This window comes from Pollicipes pollicipes, unplaced genomic scaffold, assembly GCF_011947565.3.
Source record: "Pollicipes pollicipes isolate AB1234 unplaced genomic scaffold, Ppol_2.1 Scaffold_4740;HRSCAF=5597_pilon_pilon_pilon, whole genome shotgun sequence".
Classification (NCBI taxonomy): Eukaryota; Metazoa; Arthropoda; class Thecostraca; order Pollicipedomorpha; family Pollicipedidae; genus Pollicipes; species Pollicipes pollicipes.
This window is the reverse complement of record NW_023596545.1, coordinates 34,255,357-34,276,141: the sequence shown is the minus strand read 5'-3', so window position 1 is coordinate 34,276,141 and position 20,785 is coordinate 34,255,357. Positions and strand designations below refer to the sequence as shown.

Genomic DNA, 20,785 nt, shown 5'->3' with positions numbered 1-20,785 from the left:
GAGAGAGAGGAGAGAGAGAGAGAGAGAGAGAGAGAGAGAGAGAGAGAGAGAGAGAGAGAGGATGAGGGGGAGGGGGCAAATTTAGCATGCCTTTTCCTACAGTTTTCCAGGATAACTTCCAAACGGTGTGGGATGGTGATGGCAATCTTTAGATAATTGTGGACAATTAGATGCCAAGGCCATTGACCTGTAGTAAGTCGAACTCAGGTCATGATTTCCAGGCAAAGGTTATCCTTGGGTCAGCTTCCAAGCTCATACGGAAACAAAATTTTAGCCAATGCCATGACACATTGAGATGATATCATACACTACTTTGCGATTGAGATGATGCTTTCAATAAATTTCATCAACATAGGGTCAGTTGTTAAGGTCAGGTAAAGGGCAAAATCAAACAGCTTTTTGACCGTACAACTTGTTTCATGGTATAGTTCTTACGGTCGCCTCCAATTCTTAAACAACAAAGAGAGCGACACATTTCTTATCTTTATTTGATGATGGTCAGCGGAGGCCGATGGTCTCAGATGACTTAAATCATCCTTTAAACTGAGGAAGTTCCGGCAGGGGTGGGTCTTGACACTGATTTTAAATTAAGACACTGAATAACTGATAACAATAATTTTTGAAAGGTGTTTAGGTTATAGCCGGTTGCATGCAACTCATGAAAAGGCCCTCATCATGAGTAAGCCTGAGGACACTTACGAGACTCATTTTTAGTTGTGCTTGCCTGTTGATGCATTATCTTGGACTTGTTTGATGTTGACTGACCCGAAAGTAACAATCTAGAATCTAGGATTTTTTCACAAACGAACCCATTTAGATTTTTGCTCACCCTGTCAATTTGGGGTCCTTAGCTCCCGCCGGCACAAACATCGACGTGATTGACTCATAGCTTACGGGCTCTTCCTTCCATCGTTTTTACTTGCAACAGCCGTTCGAGAGAACATGTACTACAAACGCATGCAGCAACATCACGTTTGCCGGTGCAGCATACCCAGGCGCATTTTGCACCCCCGACCGAGTAAAAACAAGTGTGTTTTACTTGGTCACCGTGCTTAAAAGATCTATTATCGCCTTGTGTCGTTGGGCTATAAGTTAACATCGGTGTCCGCTCGAGACCTACAAGTCTTGCGCAAAGCTCACATGTTTCTCGCCGTCTGGCTGACGGAGCTAGAAGACCTGACAAGTGCTCTCGTTAGGATGGGTATGCTGTTAATAACAGGCGATGCCTCATGTCAACGCCTACATAAGTGTCTGGAGGTGTGCGTGGGTGTGTCCTTGTGTCCCGTCCACTTTCCATAAGAACAGAATCGCCGCACCTTCTCGCTCTCCGGCTCCGGCTCATCCGGCAGGTACCTTTGCCTGTCCGCCAGAGTCGGTTCGAGAAGACGACAGATTGGCGATTCGGCGCCACTTGACCTGCGAATCGACCCAGCTTGACCCGCGCCTTGACCTCGCTGACACGACATTTGACCCTCTGGACCCGACAGCACAGGGCAATCGCATGCATTATCTAAAAACTGCTGGACAAAACCTGCGATGATATGTGAGCCCATACCGCCCATGTCACCCTTTTTGTCTCTTCAGTTTTTGCTCGAGCACAAAAAGAGTAGAATACGCAGAGAGCTACCTTATAAACAGACTGGGACAGGTGGGTGCCGTATGTGTGCGTGTATGTATGCATGCGTTACTTCCATACAACAACCAACAATGAAGCGTGGCTCTTACAGCTCCGTGTCAAAAGTACGGGCGACAAAAGCGGGCATGTACAAAACATGACACGCAACACCAATTCACCGGCTACCAATAGCATTATCGCTCAAGCAGGTGCGCTCTCACCCCGCGCTTGAAGCGCTGCCGTGTCAGTGGTGTGTTGTCGGCTGGCAGAGCGTTACACAATGCTAGCGCTCGGCACCCGAGACGCCTCCTTTGGGCCTCCTCGGTTCTCTGTCCAGGCAGGTGCAGGAGCGCGCCCTGCCGAAGGTATCCTGCTATCAGGTCGTCAAATCTGGCGAAGCGAGTCAAGTCAGTTGTTCCACATATTACCAGATCAAAACACATTTTAGTTCACTTGATGAAAGCTTCGGTGGATCAAAAAAACATTTACATGCTTTGCAGCATTTGCATTAAGCATATTGAAAAGCGTCACGAGGATTGAGGGCTGGGATTGTGGAATGCAGGGAGGCATTTTTTTCCGATTACTATCGCCATAAATATGCTCTATTCCAATGACACAAATTTTTCGTCCATGAAACTGGTTTCGTGACTGGCTAAGTGCCTTAATGCACAGCTCGTGGACTTTAGGCGGTTAACTGACCCCGTCATTTTTTTTTTTGTCCGAACACTTGGTGCGGGTGGTCTCATGCTAAAGTAGCTGCTGAGCAGTGTTTGGTTCGTGCGCCCTGAAGCATTGCATCGAAGACAAGGGGGCATCCAGCATTCAGTGCGAGGGGGTCAAACCAAATGTTTCGCGCCGGCCTGTGTCGAGAGAAGAAAAATGGTGGCATTTTTGCTGTGGTGGGACAAAAGACCCGTTGGCCTCTCTGATCCGCCAGTGACCCCTGATCACATCGCCTCGGGCGGCTGCCCAGCGACCCGCCGCTGTCCGCTGGGTCGACGACTCCGAAGTTTATCCGCCAGACCATGATGGTGCGGCCCGACCTCGTTAGAATCTTTTGGCACCGTCTGTATTCTCGTGATGGGGAGCTTCTGCATCCTCGTGATGGGGAGCATCTGCATTGGAAACTACACTGCACACTCTAAAAATCGTATGCTTATTGAATGTTGAGAACGGGCGAGACATTGCACCACCTATAGGCATGTCATCTGGTATCTACGTGAGCATTCGAAACCACACCTCTCGGGACGCTGTTTCGCAGTCCTATATGTAGAAGTGTGGTGTTTAAAACACGCACCCGCCGCTGTTGTTCCGTTTAGATCGTTCCACGACAAAGGACCAATGTAAAGTTTAATCCATGATGACAAGACGATCCTCGGTCTGCGAGGCTGCAGGCTGCTGACTCCGATGGAGCCGCTGTCCTGGGAACTTGACAGCTTGTCGGGAGAATGTATGTGCGTACTGGTTGCGTTGCCCGGCCTGCAGTGATCGCCGGGCTTGTCATGCACGTGCCAGCGCCTCCTTCGATGTGTAGTTGGCGATCACGGAGTATTGGACGCATATCCCGGACGAAATGATGTCAGGAGAACGACTCTGAGTCCAGCTCTCGGCAGGAAAAGTTGACCACCAAGCGGGCCCATATCAACCAGGCTTTGCCTGATTGATGTCAATGATCTTTCAGTCGATGATCTCGTTGATCCTGCCCTGGAAACTATACTGCTTCGGTCAGGCGTTTCCACAGAAAGATGCGTTCCAGCTGACTTCTCACAATTCAAATGCATCTCCCATGTGAACACATTCATCTATCGGCAATGCAGCGATGTTGAATGCTTTCCAGGTGATGTGTCTTCGAGGTTCCCCGTTGTCACTGTTGTCACCCGATCAATGTGGTGGTGATGGGATGAGGCCGCTGGGTGGCATCAGTAACAGTGCGAGCGTTACTTAGTATTGGCAGGTTAGGCGTACGCAAGGGAGCCTTGGCCAGGCCAGTTCTCAATTGACATTCTCAAAGAGGGCAACGGCGACCATTTTGTAATGTCAGTTCTTCCAGTCACAATTACCTTGGGCTTCGGCCGCACCCGCTCTTCGTCTTCCGTTAATGGGCCTCACAAGTAGAGCTGAGTACGGCAACAGTGATGCAAGATGAACCAGTGCCTAATTTCTTCTTGGGTCATCTCCGTATGTACCGGTATTGATATAAATTATCTACGCATTTACCCAACACACACGTTTCAAATGTCCACGTGCTTTGGACGCTAGGCCACGCCAAACTGTGGTGCACCTTATATGAAACCCCATCTCGTTTCTAGGAACCCAAAACTATTGAGCACTGGCAAGGTTGTAGCAGATAGGAATAAGAAATTAAATGGACGAGTACAATAACGTGCACGCTATTACTTTAGAAATTACCTTATTACAGGCTACACGTCATTCCGTCCTTAATTTGATGAGCATTGCTTTACACCGGTCCAGATGCGGGGCGCCATCCCGAGTTTCGTTTTCTTTACAGCACCCTGACTCCAACCACTGAAATCAAAGCAACAACGCATTTCTGTCCTGAACTTACACGATATAGTCACCAATCCAAGGTGACTGCCGTCACTCAAGCGTACCGGTAGGAACACGAGGGCTTCGATTCCCCGTCATGTTTGGTCCGGGTGGCACCCTGGAGGGATGTCTAGAGGACTAAGGTCCGGCAGGTGTAGTAACCTTGGTTTTGTAATAACAGATCTTGGTTTCTAGCAGGCTCGTGAAGCATGTGAACAACCTGTGGTGTCTGGGACGAGTGCTAAGCTCTGCCCACCAAAGTATTGAAGTACCGCGCATGTGTTTTCATGTCTGAATTGCTGGGTTTCCCTGGAAAAACACTTAACTACCTTTGAAAGCAACATTACTCGTGCCTGCTGTACATAAGTTAAATGGTCCTTAATAAAACGTGCCCCTTTTGGCTGGGAATTATTCAACTCGTTAGCACTGAATCGAAACTCTTATGCCCAACTATGCTCATAATTTGTCCAATGCGCTGGCTTTACAGCACAGCCCCGCAGGCGGCCAAGTTTATCAGGAAGAGGCGAATTTAGAGCGTCGTCTGTGACCTGTGGTCCATAATTGATTCCGTCTGCAACTTGCGGAAGTCAACCAAACAGAAAATTGTCAATTTCTCTTACTTCACGTGCTGCAACTAACGGCACAGGGCTGTCCCGCCTCCCCCCGGTTCCCGGGGCACATGGTCGTGTGATCATATGCGGTCGTTGCCAGAATGCAATGTTCTCGATGGAATGGTATCTGTGCCACCCTACGCGTCCGTCGGGCGACCGTTACGTCTGACGTTAAGTTGTGGACACCAGGGGAAGCATAGGCCCGTCTTGTCGTGGATTATGATCATCCCGTGTAGCGGGACGAGGTCGACACCCAACCGGGTGAGGTCACCGATAGGTGATACCAACGAGTATTGTGGTATGTGGGAGACATTATGTGTTGGGTGAGCACAGTGGACGTCGCTATAGGTTAGCTGCACTGTGGCTTTTACTGTGTTGTGTTTTACTTTTACTGCACTGTGGCACTGTGTTGAACAACAGTATGGGTGTCATCTAAAAATAAACGATGGCTAGTGTAGCTACTGTTTGGCGGCTGACGGCATATTGCCAGTCATGAATGGGCAGATTGCCCCCGTCGTGAATTGATGCAGCTGTCCCGAGCCATGGTGGGGACGTTATAGCGTGCAACCCGACAGCCGATCTTTCTCGCTCTTCGTGATCCGTCCCTCCCTGGACGCTTGTCCCTTTCCGTCAGTCGGACCGCCGTCACCTTGATGGATAGCACCAAATCACCACAACCACCGCGCACCGGATCACCACGACCATCGCAGAAGTGTTAACTAGTCTGGGCCACTCGGCCGCGGCCAGCCGGCTGATAGCCGGGGCCCTGAGGTGCGGGTTATCACGTTTGTGTTCCACTGCACGGGGCTCGGGTCATCAACTGAAGAAAACAACAGGGCAACTACTGCCAGCTTTTTCTAGCGGCGCCGAAGACAGCGACGAGCGCGACACCCGGACTTTGGCTGAATTTTGTTACGCCCATACACTTTCTGTCAAGTTACTGGGATGCTCGGTCTTTTTGCTAGCTTATCCGACACGGTTTGTAGTAATTCGTTGAAGTTTCCAGACGTTTCTCAAGGACGTGGACTAGCTTTGGAGCTGGTTATCTGATGATAATGCTGCATATTGTGTCAAATTTCCGGTACGTGGCACGGGCATGGGGCGATTTTACGTTTCCATAATCGGAGAGACATCCAGCGAAAATTGGCGATCGTGCTGAATCATTGTCCCTCAAAATGTTGCGCCCTGCCTCGTATTTGCACGACTGAATGATGGGCTGTTACGGGATAGGTACACGTAGGTTAATTATTTCACACGCTAGTGCAGACATACAAGAAATGCGTTTTAAGATTTAAATATAAAATTTGCACTTAAGGCTATACAGGCATAAGCAATATATATATGTATATATATATATATATATATATATATATATATATATATATATATATATTTATTTATATATGCATATATATGTATATATACGGCCTCATGTTTTCAAAAGGGGTGCAGAGGAATATAACCTCAACGTTGATGATAAGTGTCGGGTGAACCTTTGTACTCTAGCTGTCATTGATTCTCCATTGCTCAGCTTGGCTCAGTTCAGTTTATTGGAAGCAATGCTCGAAGTAAGTTTCGCTATTTCCCTTCAGAAAATAACGGAAACACTACAGCTAGGTTGAATATTACGCAGGACATCCAAGTATGAAATATATGCACGGAAGTTGAAACGTCAAGTGTACAGCTAACTGGCTTGTTGTGCGGTTATAGCGGGCTGTCATTAGCTGACTTTGGCTAATGACTACTTTAACCTTTTCATCTATGATTTTTCCCTGCCTATTACATAACACAATTCCTTCGGGTCTGCACAACCTATTCACCTGCTTCTTTACGTTTGTTTCATCTTCCTAGCTGGGAGTGCCGCGACTTGATTTTATGTTTTCTGGTGTTAACGCACGGTTTACTGCGTCGCTGGGATTGAGGGAGGGGCACCCCTGGTTACCTGTTCTTGGGTAACGGCATAGGGGAAAAAATCGATATGTCATGCAGATAACACACAAATCTTAACGACAAGCTTTCCTCATATATTACGTATTGCAGTCTTGAAAGGGCTCGGTGCGGTGATAATGCGAAAAGAATATGGCAGGCGACTCTATGCAGAGGCTGCGCGATATGAAAGGACGCTCTACATCAAAGCGAGCCTGAACTTGCGGACGCGGAGCCTGCCCTTGTGAGAGGCACGTGTTTCACGCGAGGACACGACGACACGCTCTGCAAGCAGCGCCCAGTTCTCGATAGGCGTGCCCTCCCGCGTCAATAGCTGTCAAGGCATTGACGCGGAACTGCAGGATGTATCTATTTGGGGTAACGATCAATGGCCACACATATAGCGGCGTGGCACACGAAGAACTGTAAGTCCAAAGTGTGACACCTGTCGTGACCTAGAGCCTGCCGTGAAGTGAAGTAGCGATCTCATGCAACTCTTCACCGACGAAGAACTGACCCCAAGTGTCTGACCTTACCCCAGCCCCAGCCATCGACCTCGACCCGTGCCCAGGCTCGTGCTGACCTTGAGCGACAACCGACAGGCGGAGAACGCGCTGACTACATACGCGCCGCACGCCTGCGTCGTCGTCTACTCCATCACCGACCAGGCTAGCCTCAAGTCAGCCGAGGACACGCTCAGCTTCCTCTGGCGAGAGGGATTCATCCGGGATAACTCGGTCATCCTGGTCGGCAACAAGAGCGACATGGTGCGCGCGCGCGTGGTCACCATCGAAGGTGAGCCTAGCGAGCGCCCTCATCCCCGTGCCAGGCGCCATTCGGGGTCAACCCACGCGTCTGGAGCGCATCGGTCACCGTGTCCCGCTGTCTGATGGCTGTGTCTGGGGCTCTAGGTACTTACTTATCTCTGGGCTGCAGGTAACTAGGAGCAAGTAAGCAAGTGAGCTAGATAATGTATCAGTACAGTGCCGGCGCCGATCATTTCTCTGGAGCGGCTTGGGGTCCGGCAGCTTTGATGTGCAATTCTGTACATAGCTCTTCGCCTTGCTGTTTGTTTTTTTGTAGTAAAAAATGACAGGACACAATCAGTCGACAGTCCCAGCAGTGGATGAGTGGAAGATGATAAATGATGTGCCCTGAAAGCGACAAGAAAGAAAAACAATCCTGACATGCGTAAACCATGTTGGGAGGCAGTTACTTTTTATTGATGGTGTTCAGCATGTAATTCATTAACACTTTGATAGGTGAACCATGCCACATGCTCGAGACTCAGGCGGGGTGTCAGTCATGGCTGTCACACCAGAGCGTCAATCATGAACGTCGCAAACGGTATAAAATATTGGAGTTATCGCTACAGTGACATTTTCCATTAAATGGTTCCGTTGCGAACGACGTGTACCGCCGTTCGTATCCACTTGCTGCAACTGCATCAGAATCGCGCTTGGCTTTGGGCTCCGCACACCTCAGTCGCGGTTTTTATATAAAATGGTCCCAGCAACTCGGCTTTCTGTGCACGAGCGGTGTCGTCGCTGTCATGTTGTGGCCCTGTTCCCTTGCGAGCGGCGCTCCGCGACATGCGGCGCGGGTTATGACGCGTCCGGCTATTGACGTACGGCTGTGGCGTGGGGTGAGGCGCGTTGGGGGAAAAGTTCAACCGGAAATTGTTTTGGAGCTGAAATGTGTGCACAACATGACAAAAGGAACTACGCTTCAACGCTTTGACAGTGGGTTTACGTCCTTAAAGACCGTTGTTCGTCATTATTATCGGAAAGACTGTAGGCGCCACCTGTAAGCCCAACAAAGGCAAGCTCTCCAAATGTCACGCACTTGGGTCAGAATAATGCAAAAGTGAGGCTTTCACAATACAATGGCTAATTGACACATATATCAGCGTATTTACATTTCATCGCAGGCAGCTCCTAATGTAAAATGTCATTTATAGTGGTACGGGCAACTAATGCAGAGTTTGAAGAAGCAGGGAAAAGATATGGGAAAAATGCTGCCCTCAACGAAATAAAGAATTGCTTTTGGTTGCAAATAAAGGCTTCTGGTTTCTTGATCATCCCTAGCTCCTTTCTTAGAACAATCAAAGATTGACCATAAAGCAGACGCATCAATAAACTCAGTCCACTGTCAATTTTCGTATAGGACAGCATATCTTACGTCCACACGTGCAAAAATACTCCGGTTGAAAAGTAAAACATATTCATTTGTAATGTTGCTCTGCAAGAGCATAGTCAGGCTCCTGCCGTTTGAGAACGGAGTGACAGCCACCCGAAGCATATCTCAGTCATCAAGCTTAACCAGCCCACAAAGGGCACGGTCGGCGAACCCCCTGACCGTCATGAGTGACCGCATCAAGGGTGACGTGGAGCTGCAGCCCCAACTCTCGGGGCGACGAGGTCGTCACTGGCACTGCGCGCGAGGAGTAAACGAAAACATGCTGAGAGTCGTAACCATACGGTAAACACCCCTGGCTGTTTTCATGTTGTGAAAGTCAGCCGGCTGATCCATTTAAGGCTCTCGATATCGTATGAAGTTTAAAATTCTGACGCTATAAGCCGGGTGAACATCACGCCGCTCTGAGGTCAACTGTTCGCCGATTGAAAACGTGACGCGATGGCGAGGCTGCCCCCAGATTGTGCTGAATTGGATATCACTGCTGAGTGTATGACAACCAATTCGATATGACACTAATGGCAGGATCGGAACGTCTTCATCATCCGTAATGAGCTTATCTGCTTGCAACCGTGCTTAATTTCCCCGTTTCCTGGTACCTGCTGCTGGAAGAAAGTAAGCCATTAGGTTTCTTCTCGCTTTAGGTTCACCTTCGCGCATGACTCAGTTGTCATTGCTGAGGAAAGAGCTTATTTCAGGAATGCGTAGAACACGTGTGGTTAGCATTGCAATACAGCTGGATGCGTGCTCACATTGCAGTGCCATTGCAAGTGACAGGTGTCACTGTAGGTGTCCGGGACACAAAGAGTGACACTGTCGAGTCCCGTGCTGCTTTGACCAGTGTAGTAGCCAAATCAGTATGCACACTGTCAAAGGACACCCAAAAGAACACTAAGTCATTTCTGCAATGATAATGAATTTTGGGGAGAATGGTGCCGAATCTCAGCCGATGAACACCATCGTTTGTAGCTTATTGTGCCATGAAAATGATATCATTGTCATGCCATTTACCCTTCTCGCACGGAGCCGTGTCTGGAACGACCTTGAACCTTCACGTCTTTCACATGATTCACTTCGTCGTTCACACAGTTTTGGCAGCCAAATATATTAGGCTGGCCAATTTCAAGGCTAAAATACACCTTTGAATTGTTTGAAATCACTTTATTCATATGTTTTGATTGCGTTTGCTGTAAAAGCTTGCTGAAAATTTCATTCACGCATAACGTTTCGACGACTTGTGACGCAACTGGAGAAGCTGGCTGGAGAGGTGTTTTTTCATGGTTTCGTCACTGGTGAATGTGAAAACTCTAAAACTGTCTTCAGCGTTACCGCTTGTGTTGCCAGCTGCATGCCGCGGGGTTATTTGGTCTCGAAAGCCTCGTGATTCCATTTGCAGCTGGACACAATTTTCCGGTTTGGCGCGTTTGCATAAGGAAGTTATCGATAAAGCCCTCAGACACGCAAGCTCATCAGCCCTGCAGAAGCAATGAGTCGCGAGGCGCCACAAAGGAAGGCGCATCAGGTGTCCGGCGACTATTTCGGCGAAGGCGCCGTCCGGACGTTACTTTGTGTCACGTCACCGTGCCCCACAACACATCCTTTGTTCTTCTAGCTGCCTTTTTTTGCGTGGTCTGACGTATGTAGGTTCTGTGGCACGTGTGCCAGATCGGATGGTTCCTTGGAAAACAATGTCGATGTGTTTGCGTTGGTTTCTGCGCCCACATGTGGCTGCCTGTGGACCGTCTCCCCTGTCTGTAAAGCAGGGGCGTAGTTTCGTAAAATGAGTTGGGGGAGGCTGAGCAGTGAAAAATGACCCAACCCACTCCAAAATATGCTCACATGCAGGCTCATCCTCAGACTTTGACCACTTTCCTCCCAAACTTTGGGGAGGGGACTGCAACTCAGGTTGGAGGGGGGGGGGGGGGCTATAGCCCCCCAATCCTGAACAGAAAACTAACCAACCAGCTAAACTCAGTTCTTAACCACGCCTCCGGCACATCCGCCTCATCTGTGTGCTTTACTTCGGTGGCCTAAACATACAACGCTAAAAGATATGTAGCCGCAACGCACCGATTGGCACGTGCATAGTCGCCACGAGCGTCCGGGCTACATATCGGGTTGCTCACCCTCCTGACCGTTATTCGTATTGTGAACCAACGCGAGGGCTCTTCTCGCCAGCCAACGTGCCGTTTATCCCTACCGGGCGACCGATTCGCCTCACGGTCTCCTTCCCCACATGACTCCTTTTCGCGACGAGGCGAGTTAGAGCCGACGCTTCGTCGCCAGGAGAAGGAATCGCAGGGATAACCCGCGGCCATCTCCTGCCATTCCGTCTCCTCACTGCCGCATGGTGGAGATCATTAACAGCACACGTTAGTGCAGCAATCCGATCACAGAGGGGTCTGTGTCGCCAACCTCATGAGGCCGGTGTCACCGACCTCGCGAGGCCGGCGTGACCGCCGCGCCTGCGTGTCGCCGCGGCTGCAGACGGCCGGCTGGGCGTCACGTGCTGTTGTTTGCAGCCACAGAGCCGGTGATAATGCTGAGTCAGCCACGTTCTTCCACGCATCTAGCACACGAAGCCGGTTCGGAAATGATGTGCAAACAGGCGGCCCGGCCGACGCGGGTGCAGACCCCAGCGCCAGTGCCGGCCCGCTCGGGGTCAGTTATAGCCTGCGGGGGCGGACGGCCGCACCGGTGCCGGCGCCGGCTGCCGTCAGGTCAGGTCAGGTCAGAGCATCCTCCAAATTGTTGGAACTGTTGTGGTACAATTACCTGTGACGTCATGGTTTGCATCCTGTGGGCGGCATTTGGCAGCAGGGAACGCGGCCGTTGTACTACCCAGTCGCGATTATTTTGCCTTTCAACCTGTGTCGGCTCGTGCTAATATCTCCGTGGCACCGTCGTTTTAAAAAGCTACCATTCGCGAATTATGCGTCGTTGATTACAGATCGTGTAGCGTTTTCAGGTGCCACGGCAAGGCCCGCATGAACCGAAAATGTCGCTGCGTAGCCAGCATACGAAACAGTGGACATAAGCTGGACTACGGTTATCACTTACACCTAGTTCAACACAGATTTAAACGCATCTCAACAGTCAGTGACGGATTTTCCCGCTGACGGTTGTAGAGGTGGAAAAGAATGAAGGGGCATTTCCATCCCATGTCTTCGTAATGCCTCAAAATTTGTCAAACGTCCCTTGAGAGGGGGGGGGGGGAGGGAGACGTCGTCCCTGTCCCCCTTCCCCGCTCATATCCCACCTGATTACATGATAGTGTCTCGCGTAGGTACAGTTGTGCGCGTTAGCACTGATCACTACCAAGTAGATCGCAGATCACTGCGTGACAAATGCTGAATCAGTTCGGCTGGACTCTGCTTCGGACTCAGACCTGAATGGATTTTTGCATGGAAATTGGGAAGCCTTGGCCCGGAGGAAAACTGTTTTTTTTTTCGCAGCATACCCCTGTTGTTTCACCTGCCAGTATTCCAGCAGTCCAAAATGCAGCTAACAAAATCATGCCAAACTGTAGGTGCTATTTGGAAATTTCTGCCATTGCACAACAAGCAAAGTGTTTAATTCGCCACAATATTCAGCATTCATTTTTATGTTCATCAAACTATTTGATGAAAGTTTGGCTTCCACATGATTATGCGCTTCGGTTGTGATCGTTATCGTTTTCCGTGAATCGCAGCTTATGGGCCATGGGGCATCGCAACTGGGTATATATGTGTACCTCGTTATCAAATCAGCAACGATGTTCGGAGACATCGAAGCACCGATGTGTGGGTGAGTTTCAGTGCGTTGTTCGTCATATCCATGACAAGAGGCAGGGACGAATTTTAAACCATCTTTCGACTTGCTTAGAAGGGTGCAAGATCCCCCTTCCCTTTCACTGGTGTGATACGTTGTATGCTATCTTGTCTCTTTTCGCCACGTTGCTTTTACAACGTTTTGAGCTTACCATGGGTCTAAGAGCCCTTCAGTGGCAAAGCTTATTTTGCCCAATGCACACGCTTTTAGGTGTTCATGATCATACCCACCAGCTCGTTTCAAATATGTAGCAGCCACTCATTCCACGACTAACTGATTTTGCCGGAGTCTTACTGCTACATTTCAAAAGCAGGTCAGGAAAGGTTTCATACATAGGTATCATTTACTGAAGGCTCTAACCGATATTTCTTGAAGGCTCTAACCGACATTTCCTGAAGGCTCTAACCGACATCTCTCGAAGCCCTTGCCCACACCCGTATCCACTGTTACGACTTTTAGACGATTTTAATGGGCCTTGCAGCTGAAAAGTATACACCAGTACTGCACTGGACTATTTCTAGCACAACATTACTGTTCAGTCATCCTATGGGCAACATGGCAAAATAACATAAAACAAGCGAAAAATTAGTTGTCCTCATTGACTGAAGCTTGCAGTACAGTTTTACGCACCATGGTTTTGTCCATGACTCCAGACCTCCAGCACCTAACACCAGCATCGACATACGTAGCCAGTTAAGGTGCTTTAGGTTCCAGTTGTCGGCATTGTTTACGTGCCAAGCTCGTAATGACGGAGCAATTAACGCCCTGTGCTCCCACGTGGGAGCCCGGGCTTGAACCGCGGTGACGTCATGATCCCTGAGCACTTATGCGGCCTTTGCAGTCGCTGGCGCTCCATACAAGGGTGAGCGGCGGGGTGCGTCGTGTTTCCCTTCTAAAGCAGCGTGCGAAGGTGCGTTTCACTGCGCGTGAGCTTCGCTTGTCAGAAGAGCGCCAGCACGCTTTCCTGATGTGCGAGGTCCATTGCCGCTCCCAATCTTCGCAGGAATAGCCTTCGATGAAAGGTGATGCGGCAAAGTAGTCACGGATTGTCGATTGCATAAAATCCTTCCCTGTTATTTTTTACGATGATCCCTGTCAGAGAACAGCATCGAGCCGTGCTAACAGAATGATCCTTAAGATGGCCCGCCCTCTCAGTTCAAAACCCCACACAAATGTGGAACACTTCCTTTAACTGGCATTCTATTACCGTTGCTTAGGAGGGTAACTCCCACTCGCCATGCCACGCGGCGCAACAAACCCCTCCATGTCTTGAACTTCGATCGGTTTCTGTGAATGCTGCTGGAGCTCGCCTCACCCGCGTACAACGGCGCTGGGACCACCTCCTCATCCGGCGCGCTGTCGGTGTCGGGAGGTCACCTGCGACCAACCGGGCGGGGTCGCCGCTGCCGGAGCCGCTCGCTCGTGCGCGTCGGCTCGCCGCCCCAGGGACGGCGTCACAGACTTTGATCGGGACGAGCGGGCCGATCAGCGCGGCTAATCGGTCTCACGGCGCTGGCTCGGCCGGCCGGCCATCGATCCCGACCTGTCGCCGTCCCCTGTCCCGGAGGAGCGCTGCTGGGGACGCCGACCGCCCGGGGAGGACGCCGCCGGGGCGCCGGGCCGCCTCGAGAGGAACGTCACCGGCGCGCCGACCGCCTCGAGAGGAACGCCGCCGGGGCACCGAGCCGCCACGAGAGGAACGCCGCCGGGGCGCCGAGCTGCCTCGAGAGGAACGTCACCGGGGCGCCGACCGCCTCGAGAGGACGCCGCCGGGGCACCGAGCCGCCTCGAGAGGAACGCTACCGGGGTGCCGAGCTGCCTCGAGAGGAACGTCACCGGGGCGCCAACTGCCTCGAGAGGACGCCGCTGGGGCACCGAGCCGCCTCGAGAGGAACGCTACCGGGGTGCCGAGCTGCCTCGAGAGGAACGTCACCGGGGCGCCGACCGCCTCGAGAGGACGCCGCCGGGGCATCGAGCCGCCTCGAGAGGAACGCTACCGGGGTGCCGAGCTGCCTCGAGAGGAACGCTACAGGGGTGCCCAGCTGCCTCGAGAGGAACGCTACAGGGGTGCCGAGCTGCCTCGAGAGGAACGCTACAGGGGTGCCGAGCTGCCTCGAGAGGAACGCTACAGGGGTGCCGAGCTGCCTGGAGAGAAACGTTACAGGGGTGCCGAGCTGCCTCGAGAGGAACGCTACCGGGGTGCCGAGCTGCCTCGAGAGGAACGTCCCCGGGGCGCCAACCGCCTCGAGAGGACGCCGCCGGGGCACCGAGCCGCCTCGAGAGGAACGCTACCGGGGTGCCGAGCTGCCTCGAGAGGAACGCTACAGGGGTGCCCAGCTGCCTCGAGAGGAACGCTACAGGGGTGCCGAGCTGCCTCGAGAGGAACGCTACAGGGGTGCCGAGCTGCCTCGAGAGGAACGCTACAGGGGTGCCGAGCTGCCTGGAGAGAAACGTTACAGGGGTGCCGAGCTGCCTCGAGAGGAACGCTACCGGAGTGCCGAGGCGCTTCGAGAGGAACGCCGTCGTGGCGCCGAGGCGCCCGGACCGCCGGCAAGACCGCCTCGAGAAACACGGCCCCCGTGGGAAGCGCGCTGGTGGGACGGAGCTACCCCAGAGGAACTCCCGTCACCCGGACGGACCCAAGGTCGCGTGTAGGGCGAGGAACTCAAGTTCTGTCTGAAGGTCAGGCAAATGGGTGCGTTATGCTTGCTTATGCTATACGGCCCAGAGGAAGGGTAAGGAGAGAGCTACGTTATGTTAAACCGGCTAATGTTGCCGGAAACAATGCCGACAACACAATATCGAGTCTTCATTTATCCGGCCAATTTTGTCTAGAAGCAAATCTAAAATTAAGCACATGGAAACATGAGTGAAACTTTAGTCCTTTGAGAAACCATGTCCCTCCCCCTCCCCCTTAATCTGTATCCCCCTACTTACGTCAACCCCAATGCCAAAGGCATTTAATATAGGGCCTAGAAGAAATCTTGGACCCTCCTTCCCTTTCCAAATCATCTACCGAGCATCCAAATCAAAACATCCAGATCGAAGCATACGGACGAGGAAACAGTACGTTTGGATGACAGTACCATGTTATCGACAGCAAAGTTTTCCTCGCGTCAAGCAGCTAGACCCCGGCCCCGCGGCCAACTCTGCCAACGGTGGAAACTGAGCCTCCTCCCCCCAGCAAAGAAAAGTAGCTGCTCGGCGCGGCCGTGTCACGTGAGGTTGTGTGATTTGGGGAATGTCCGAATAAGAACGCAGATTCGTCATCATCGGGAGGGACATAAGCCAATTTTGCCGATTTGACAACGAGGTTAGGAAACAGCCCTGGGGAACCGGCATCAGCGCGACAGGGTCCTCTCGAGAGGAAAACCAAAGCAGGACAGAGCTACCTAGCGGAAAACACGTCAGGTGGGAATCATCCCGCAAAAAAGCACACGAGATAGACAGCCACCTAGCGAAAAGCACGCAACATGGAGCCGCCCATTGAAAATGCCATAAGTAAAACATAACATCTCCCAAAGAAATTACCGAGGCGATAGCAGCCGCCGAGAGACGGGCGGCGCCGACGAAATAAAGCCCAGAAATATTAAGATCGCGTTCTTGGCCTTCAAACAGTTTTTTGAAGTTGGGGGGAGGCGAGTGTGCTGTGCAGCTACTCTTATTTTTGATGCGCAAAGCCAGTACACTGGGGTTTGCCGAAAAAGTCCATTACGCGTGTCTCTGCGTATATTCCACGCACATTGACAAAACACGCCAAGGATGTGTCGTAGCCTGAAGTATGATTATGAAAATGACGGACTCAACACCGCTCCCTTCTCTGAGAACTTTTGCTGCCCTCCCCCCCCCCACACTCACCTACACACACACACGCACACACACAAGCACACACATCGGGGCAGTTTCCAAAGAAAAGGAAGCGGGTGACATAGCCGAGCGAAGGTCCTGTTGTTTCGATCAATTGTGCGCGCAGGCTCGATCGCGCCAGGCATTCACTTTGGTGCCCAGCTGAAGTGGCAGTCCCCCCCCCCCCCCCCGCCTGTAGCCTTTGCTCGCTTATGGAAATAACTCGCTCCATTAGCCTGGCGAGCGAGGCTCAGAAATTGCGTTACGGCATCCTTTCACACCTAAAGTTCTCGCATTCCGTCACACACACCGAGCCCGTGAAGCCACTTGCTGGCGGAGCTGCCGATCCGAGACAACACAATCGCTGGCTGGGTGCTCAGCGGCAACACGGGTCTGGTCAGAGACAGTGGTCGGCGGCATTTCATCACGGAATGTCCGGTTGACTTGCAGCCCCTCGTGGCCGGCGCGTGGCGCGTGTCGTGAATTAATCACATCGCTGACGACGACGTCCCGTCCGGGCGGAAAGTCCCGCCGCCGCCTTAATTAGGTGTGATTTAATCGCATGCCGGAGCGGTGGATGTTCGTCGCGATCGCGCCGGGTTATTGCGCCTTCGCTGGTGTTCAGGCTCCGCCGAGCGCACCAATTACCTGCCATAGGTGGCGGTGCCGCCGCCAGCTGGTGGAGGCGGCCGCCGCGCCAGCCGCGCCGTCTGGGGGGGGGGGGGGGGGGCGTAAAGGGCGGATCACAAAGGTCAGACGAGGCCTCCGCGGAAGTGATAAGAAGCCGACTGTCGGATGGCAATCGCACGCAGCAGAAGCGGCAAGATGTGCCATGCGGGCTGATCGTCGGGATAACACTATGGGTGCGACAATACATTTTGTTTTACGAAAGCATTTTCTTCTCTGACATCACCAATGGAAGTTCGGAGCATTTTCCCAAGCAATAACAGCTGTTTATGCACTCGCAGTGAATGTATCATGAATATTTAGATGCAGAACAGGCGGCAATCCGAAGGACTGAGTGAAGGACGCAGATTTCAACTTAAAACCCACATCAGCCTTCAGCCTTAGCGCTGCAGTGTTTTCTCCAAACCTCATTAAACTTGCCACGCATTGGCGGGTTGACAGCGGTCATCTGCCTTGTCGGGATTCCTTTGCGACCGATAGCACGTTACAGTCCACGGGCTGCTCACTGGGAGTCCCATGAACAATGATAACACACCTTAAAACTCATCAAATCTTATACGCTACAGAAGTGTGTCTTTATAACTCGTTACCTGAAGAATCCAGTACATGCACTGTAGCCCGATGCGTAACCCGGAGGTACTTAAGGCAGTGTGCATGGCACCAGTTGTGACCAGCGCTCGCTGCCCAGTTGTGGTCAGCGCTCCCATCTCAGCCACCGCCCTCTTTTTGTCACTGCTGACTTGTCCACCGCTGCTTCCCTCCAGTCATGACCAGCGCCCTCCCCCTCCCCGCCTGCCCCCTCTGCGCCACTGCTTTCTCCTCAGTCGTGACCAGTGCTACATGACCCCCCCCCCCCACCTTCTCCAATCACTTCCTCGCCAGTCGTGGTCGGTGCCTTCCCGTCTCTCATTGCCTCGCCCTCGGTCTGTCCAGTGTCCCCGCCTGACCCGGCGCCTCCGACTGCCGACAGAGGGCAAGTCGATGGCGCAGCACCACGACACCAAGTTCATCGAGACGTCCAGCGGCGTGCAGCACAACGTCGACGAGCTGCTGGTGGGGATCCTCAAGCAGATCCGACTGCGTGTCAGTCGCCAGCGCAAGAAAGAGGTGGCCGACGAGCGCAAGAAGAGGATGCCCTCCTCGCGCACCTCGGTCACGCTCAACACGGCCAAGGAGATGCTGGGGAAGCTCTGCATCATGGACAGCAAGTCCAAGTCGTGCGAGAACCTGCTGGTGCTCTAAGCCGACGGCAGGGCGATGCCGGGCGAATGTTGTCGCTGCGTGACGCGATTTTGTACGTGGAACAGGGGATAATTTGTCGGGTGATGCTTCAGGTCACAGGCGTGGATATATGGATGGTATTGTGTTGCCTTGCATTCTACCCACCATTCCGTGTGAGCTCGCAGTGTGTGCACACTTTTTAGACAAATACGCGTGGACCCTGCTCGCGTTGTCGTAGTGGCGTGCGCTCCGTGTGTTTCCTGGTCGCCAAGTCCTGTGGCTGCACTTCTTACGCCCAGACGTATTTCTCTCAGGTCTTCTCAGCTCCGTCCGCCGTCAAAATTCCAACTTATCCGTTATCTGAAACACCCTTGAACTCGTTGAAGCAATCGACGTCAGTGTAAGAAACGGGCGAGCGGGCAGTCACGCAACAACGGCATCGCTGCTCTCGTCAGGCCCGCTTCCGGGCGCGTTTCGCCGCCGCTGGCGCAAGTCGCATAGGTGAAAGATCGCTATTGGTGCCATGAAGGATAACGCCGTTAGTTATTTCTGGTCTTTCTCGTGCCACATTCCACAGCAGGCAATACGCGTGGAATCATGTGCCCTTGTGCAGCAGTCCACACCGCGCGTTGGAGTTAATACGCAGTGACATCATCTCTACCGTCGCAGACGGCACATTCCGCGCTCCGTATCACCGGGCTGTGACACTTGCCCATGAGATACCACTGCTGCCGCCGCTTCGCCGGCGCACCGTCGCCCCAGGCCGTCAGCCGGCGCCGTGTCCGCCCGCACTACGCTCCCAGCACCGCGGCGCGCCCCGGCGGCGGATGGATCCGGGCCGCCGGACCCACGTGCCACTGGTGACGAACTGGTCATCGGTGGGGCGGGGCGGCCGCGTCGATACGGGGCCGTCGCGGTCCGGCACCGGGAACGACCGGGGGTATGGCACCCCGCCGGCCGCGGTCCTGCCTGGCGTGACCGGCAGCGCCGCGGTCCGGCCGGTCCCGTGCGCGGTCCAGGACCGCCACACTGTCCAGGACCACCGGACGCTTCCGAACCGCCGGACGCTCCAGGATAACCGAACGGTCCTGGATAACCCACCCGGCCAGCTTGAGCCGGCTGAGCATCAGACATCGGCGATTGGGTTGATCACCTGTGCCCCCCCCCCCCCCTCCGACGCGCAGTGCCCACCCCCCTCTCGCACACGCGCTGCTCCCGGCATATCGTCCCGCTGGCTGTCCCAGTCCCGCAGCGGGAGCGTCGCTGGGCGGGACGGGCGGCGTCCCACGCGAACCGCGGGAGAAGCGGGCGACCATGTGATATTTTGATGTTGGATGTCGGTGTGGCATCGCGCCCGGCGCCGCATCGTGGCGGCCGGCGCCAGGTGACATGCGTGCGGCAATATGTCGTCGCGCGCGCTGATTACTCCGGCGGATATTAGTGTGCGATGGCTGTCTACAGGGCCGCGGTCCGTGTGTGCTCTGCGCGTTTGTTGCCGGTATGTGGGCGCGGCTCTGCGATCTGTCTGTTTGGCCACTTCTGGACGGACCGTTTGCTCGCCGGATCCTAGTGAAAGGCGTCGTGTTCAGGCATTGCTTTCAGAGGTGATGGAGTGGTGTATGAGAGGCATGTTGCAATGCGTGAGCGAAAGAAGTGTGCGTTCTTGGAGTGCGGAGTGCCACACGCTTATGCGGGTGCATGTTTCCGACATTGATTACTGATAGGACTGATTACTGTTGATTACTTATGGGTGCATGTTTGCAGGCGCTAATGCGCAAGTGGAAGTGAAGAAAAATGAGACGGAGAACGGTCGGAAGAGATCAATATCGACATTTACGTGACATGTTCGGGGAATGAAAGCTTCGCGTGAAAATAAAATACTCCGGAGTCGGAGAACCCTACGCACCTCAACCCGTTTAGAAGTAGGTCTGTCCATATGTTCTCGTGCACAAATCTCTATGTGACAGCGACACCTTGGAAAAGATGTTCATGCCTTTAGTGTAAGCCCCTTGAATAAACTTGTTCACGAAATCCTTGTCCGCATTTTTTCTATAAACGGAAGGGTCGAAACGAACGCGCCCAGGCGGGTGATCAACCGGTGCATATGTCGCTGGCCAAAATAGAGAATCGACGTCAAAGGTCGTGCCACCACTAAACTCTGCAGTTACATGCCTCGAACAAGGGTGGAAAGGTTTACGACAGAGAAGTGGTAGCGCGTTCGATGTCGGTCGATGCATTATCCCGAATGGTGGTAAATAAGGAATTCTGACCATGGTTGAGGCCCTGCTTTATATGTCTGGACCGCTTTCCATGACATTCATGCACG

At 52.9% G+C, this 20,785-nt stretch overlaps 1 protein-coding gene across 1 annotated transcript in view; it reads left to right on the top strand.

Annotated features, from left to right (window-relative positions):
• The window catches only part of LOC119098256 (uncharacterized), a gene marked incomplete in the record, with an annotated part of 53,629 nt that extends 33,147 nt beyond the window's left edge, over positions 1-20,482 (top strand). The window contains 2 exon segments of the mRNA XM_037221179.1: positions 7,302-7,494; positions 18,209-20,482. Of these exon segments, the coding sequence (XP_037077074.1) occupies positions 7,302-7,494; positions 18,209-18,480 (465 nt within the window).
• Between the last annotated feature and the right edge of the window lie 303 nt (positions 20,483-20,785).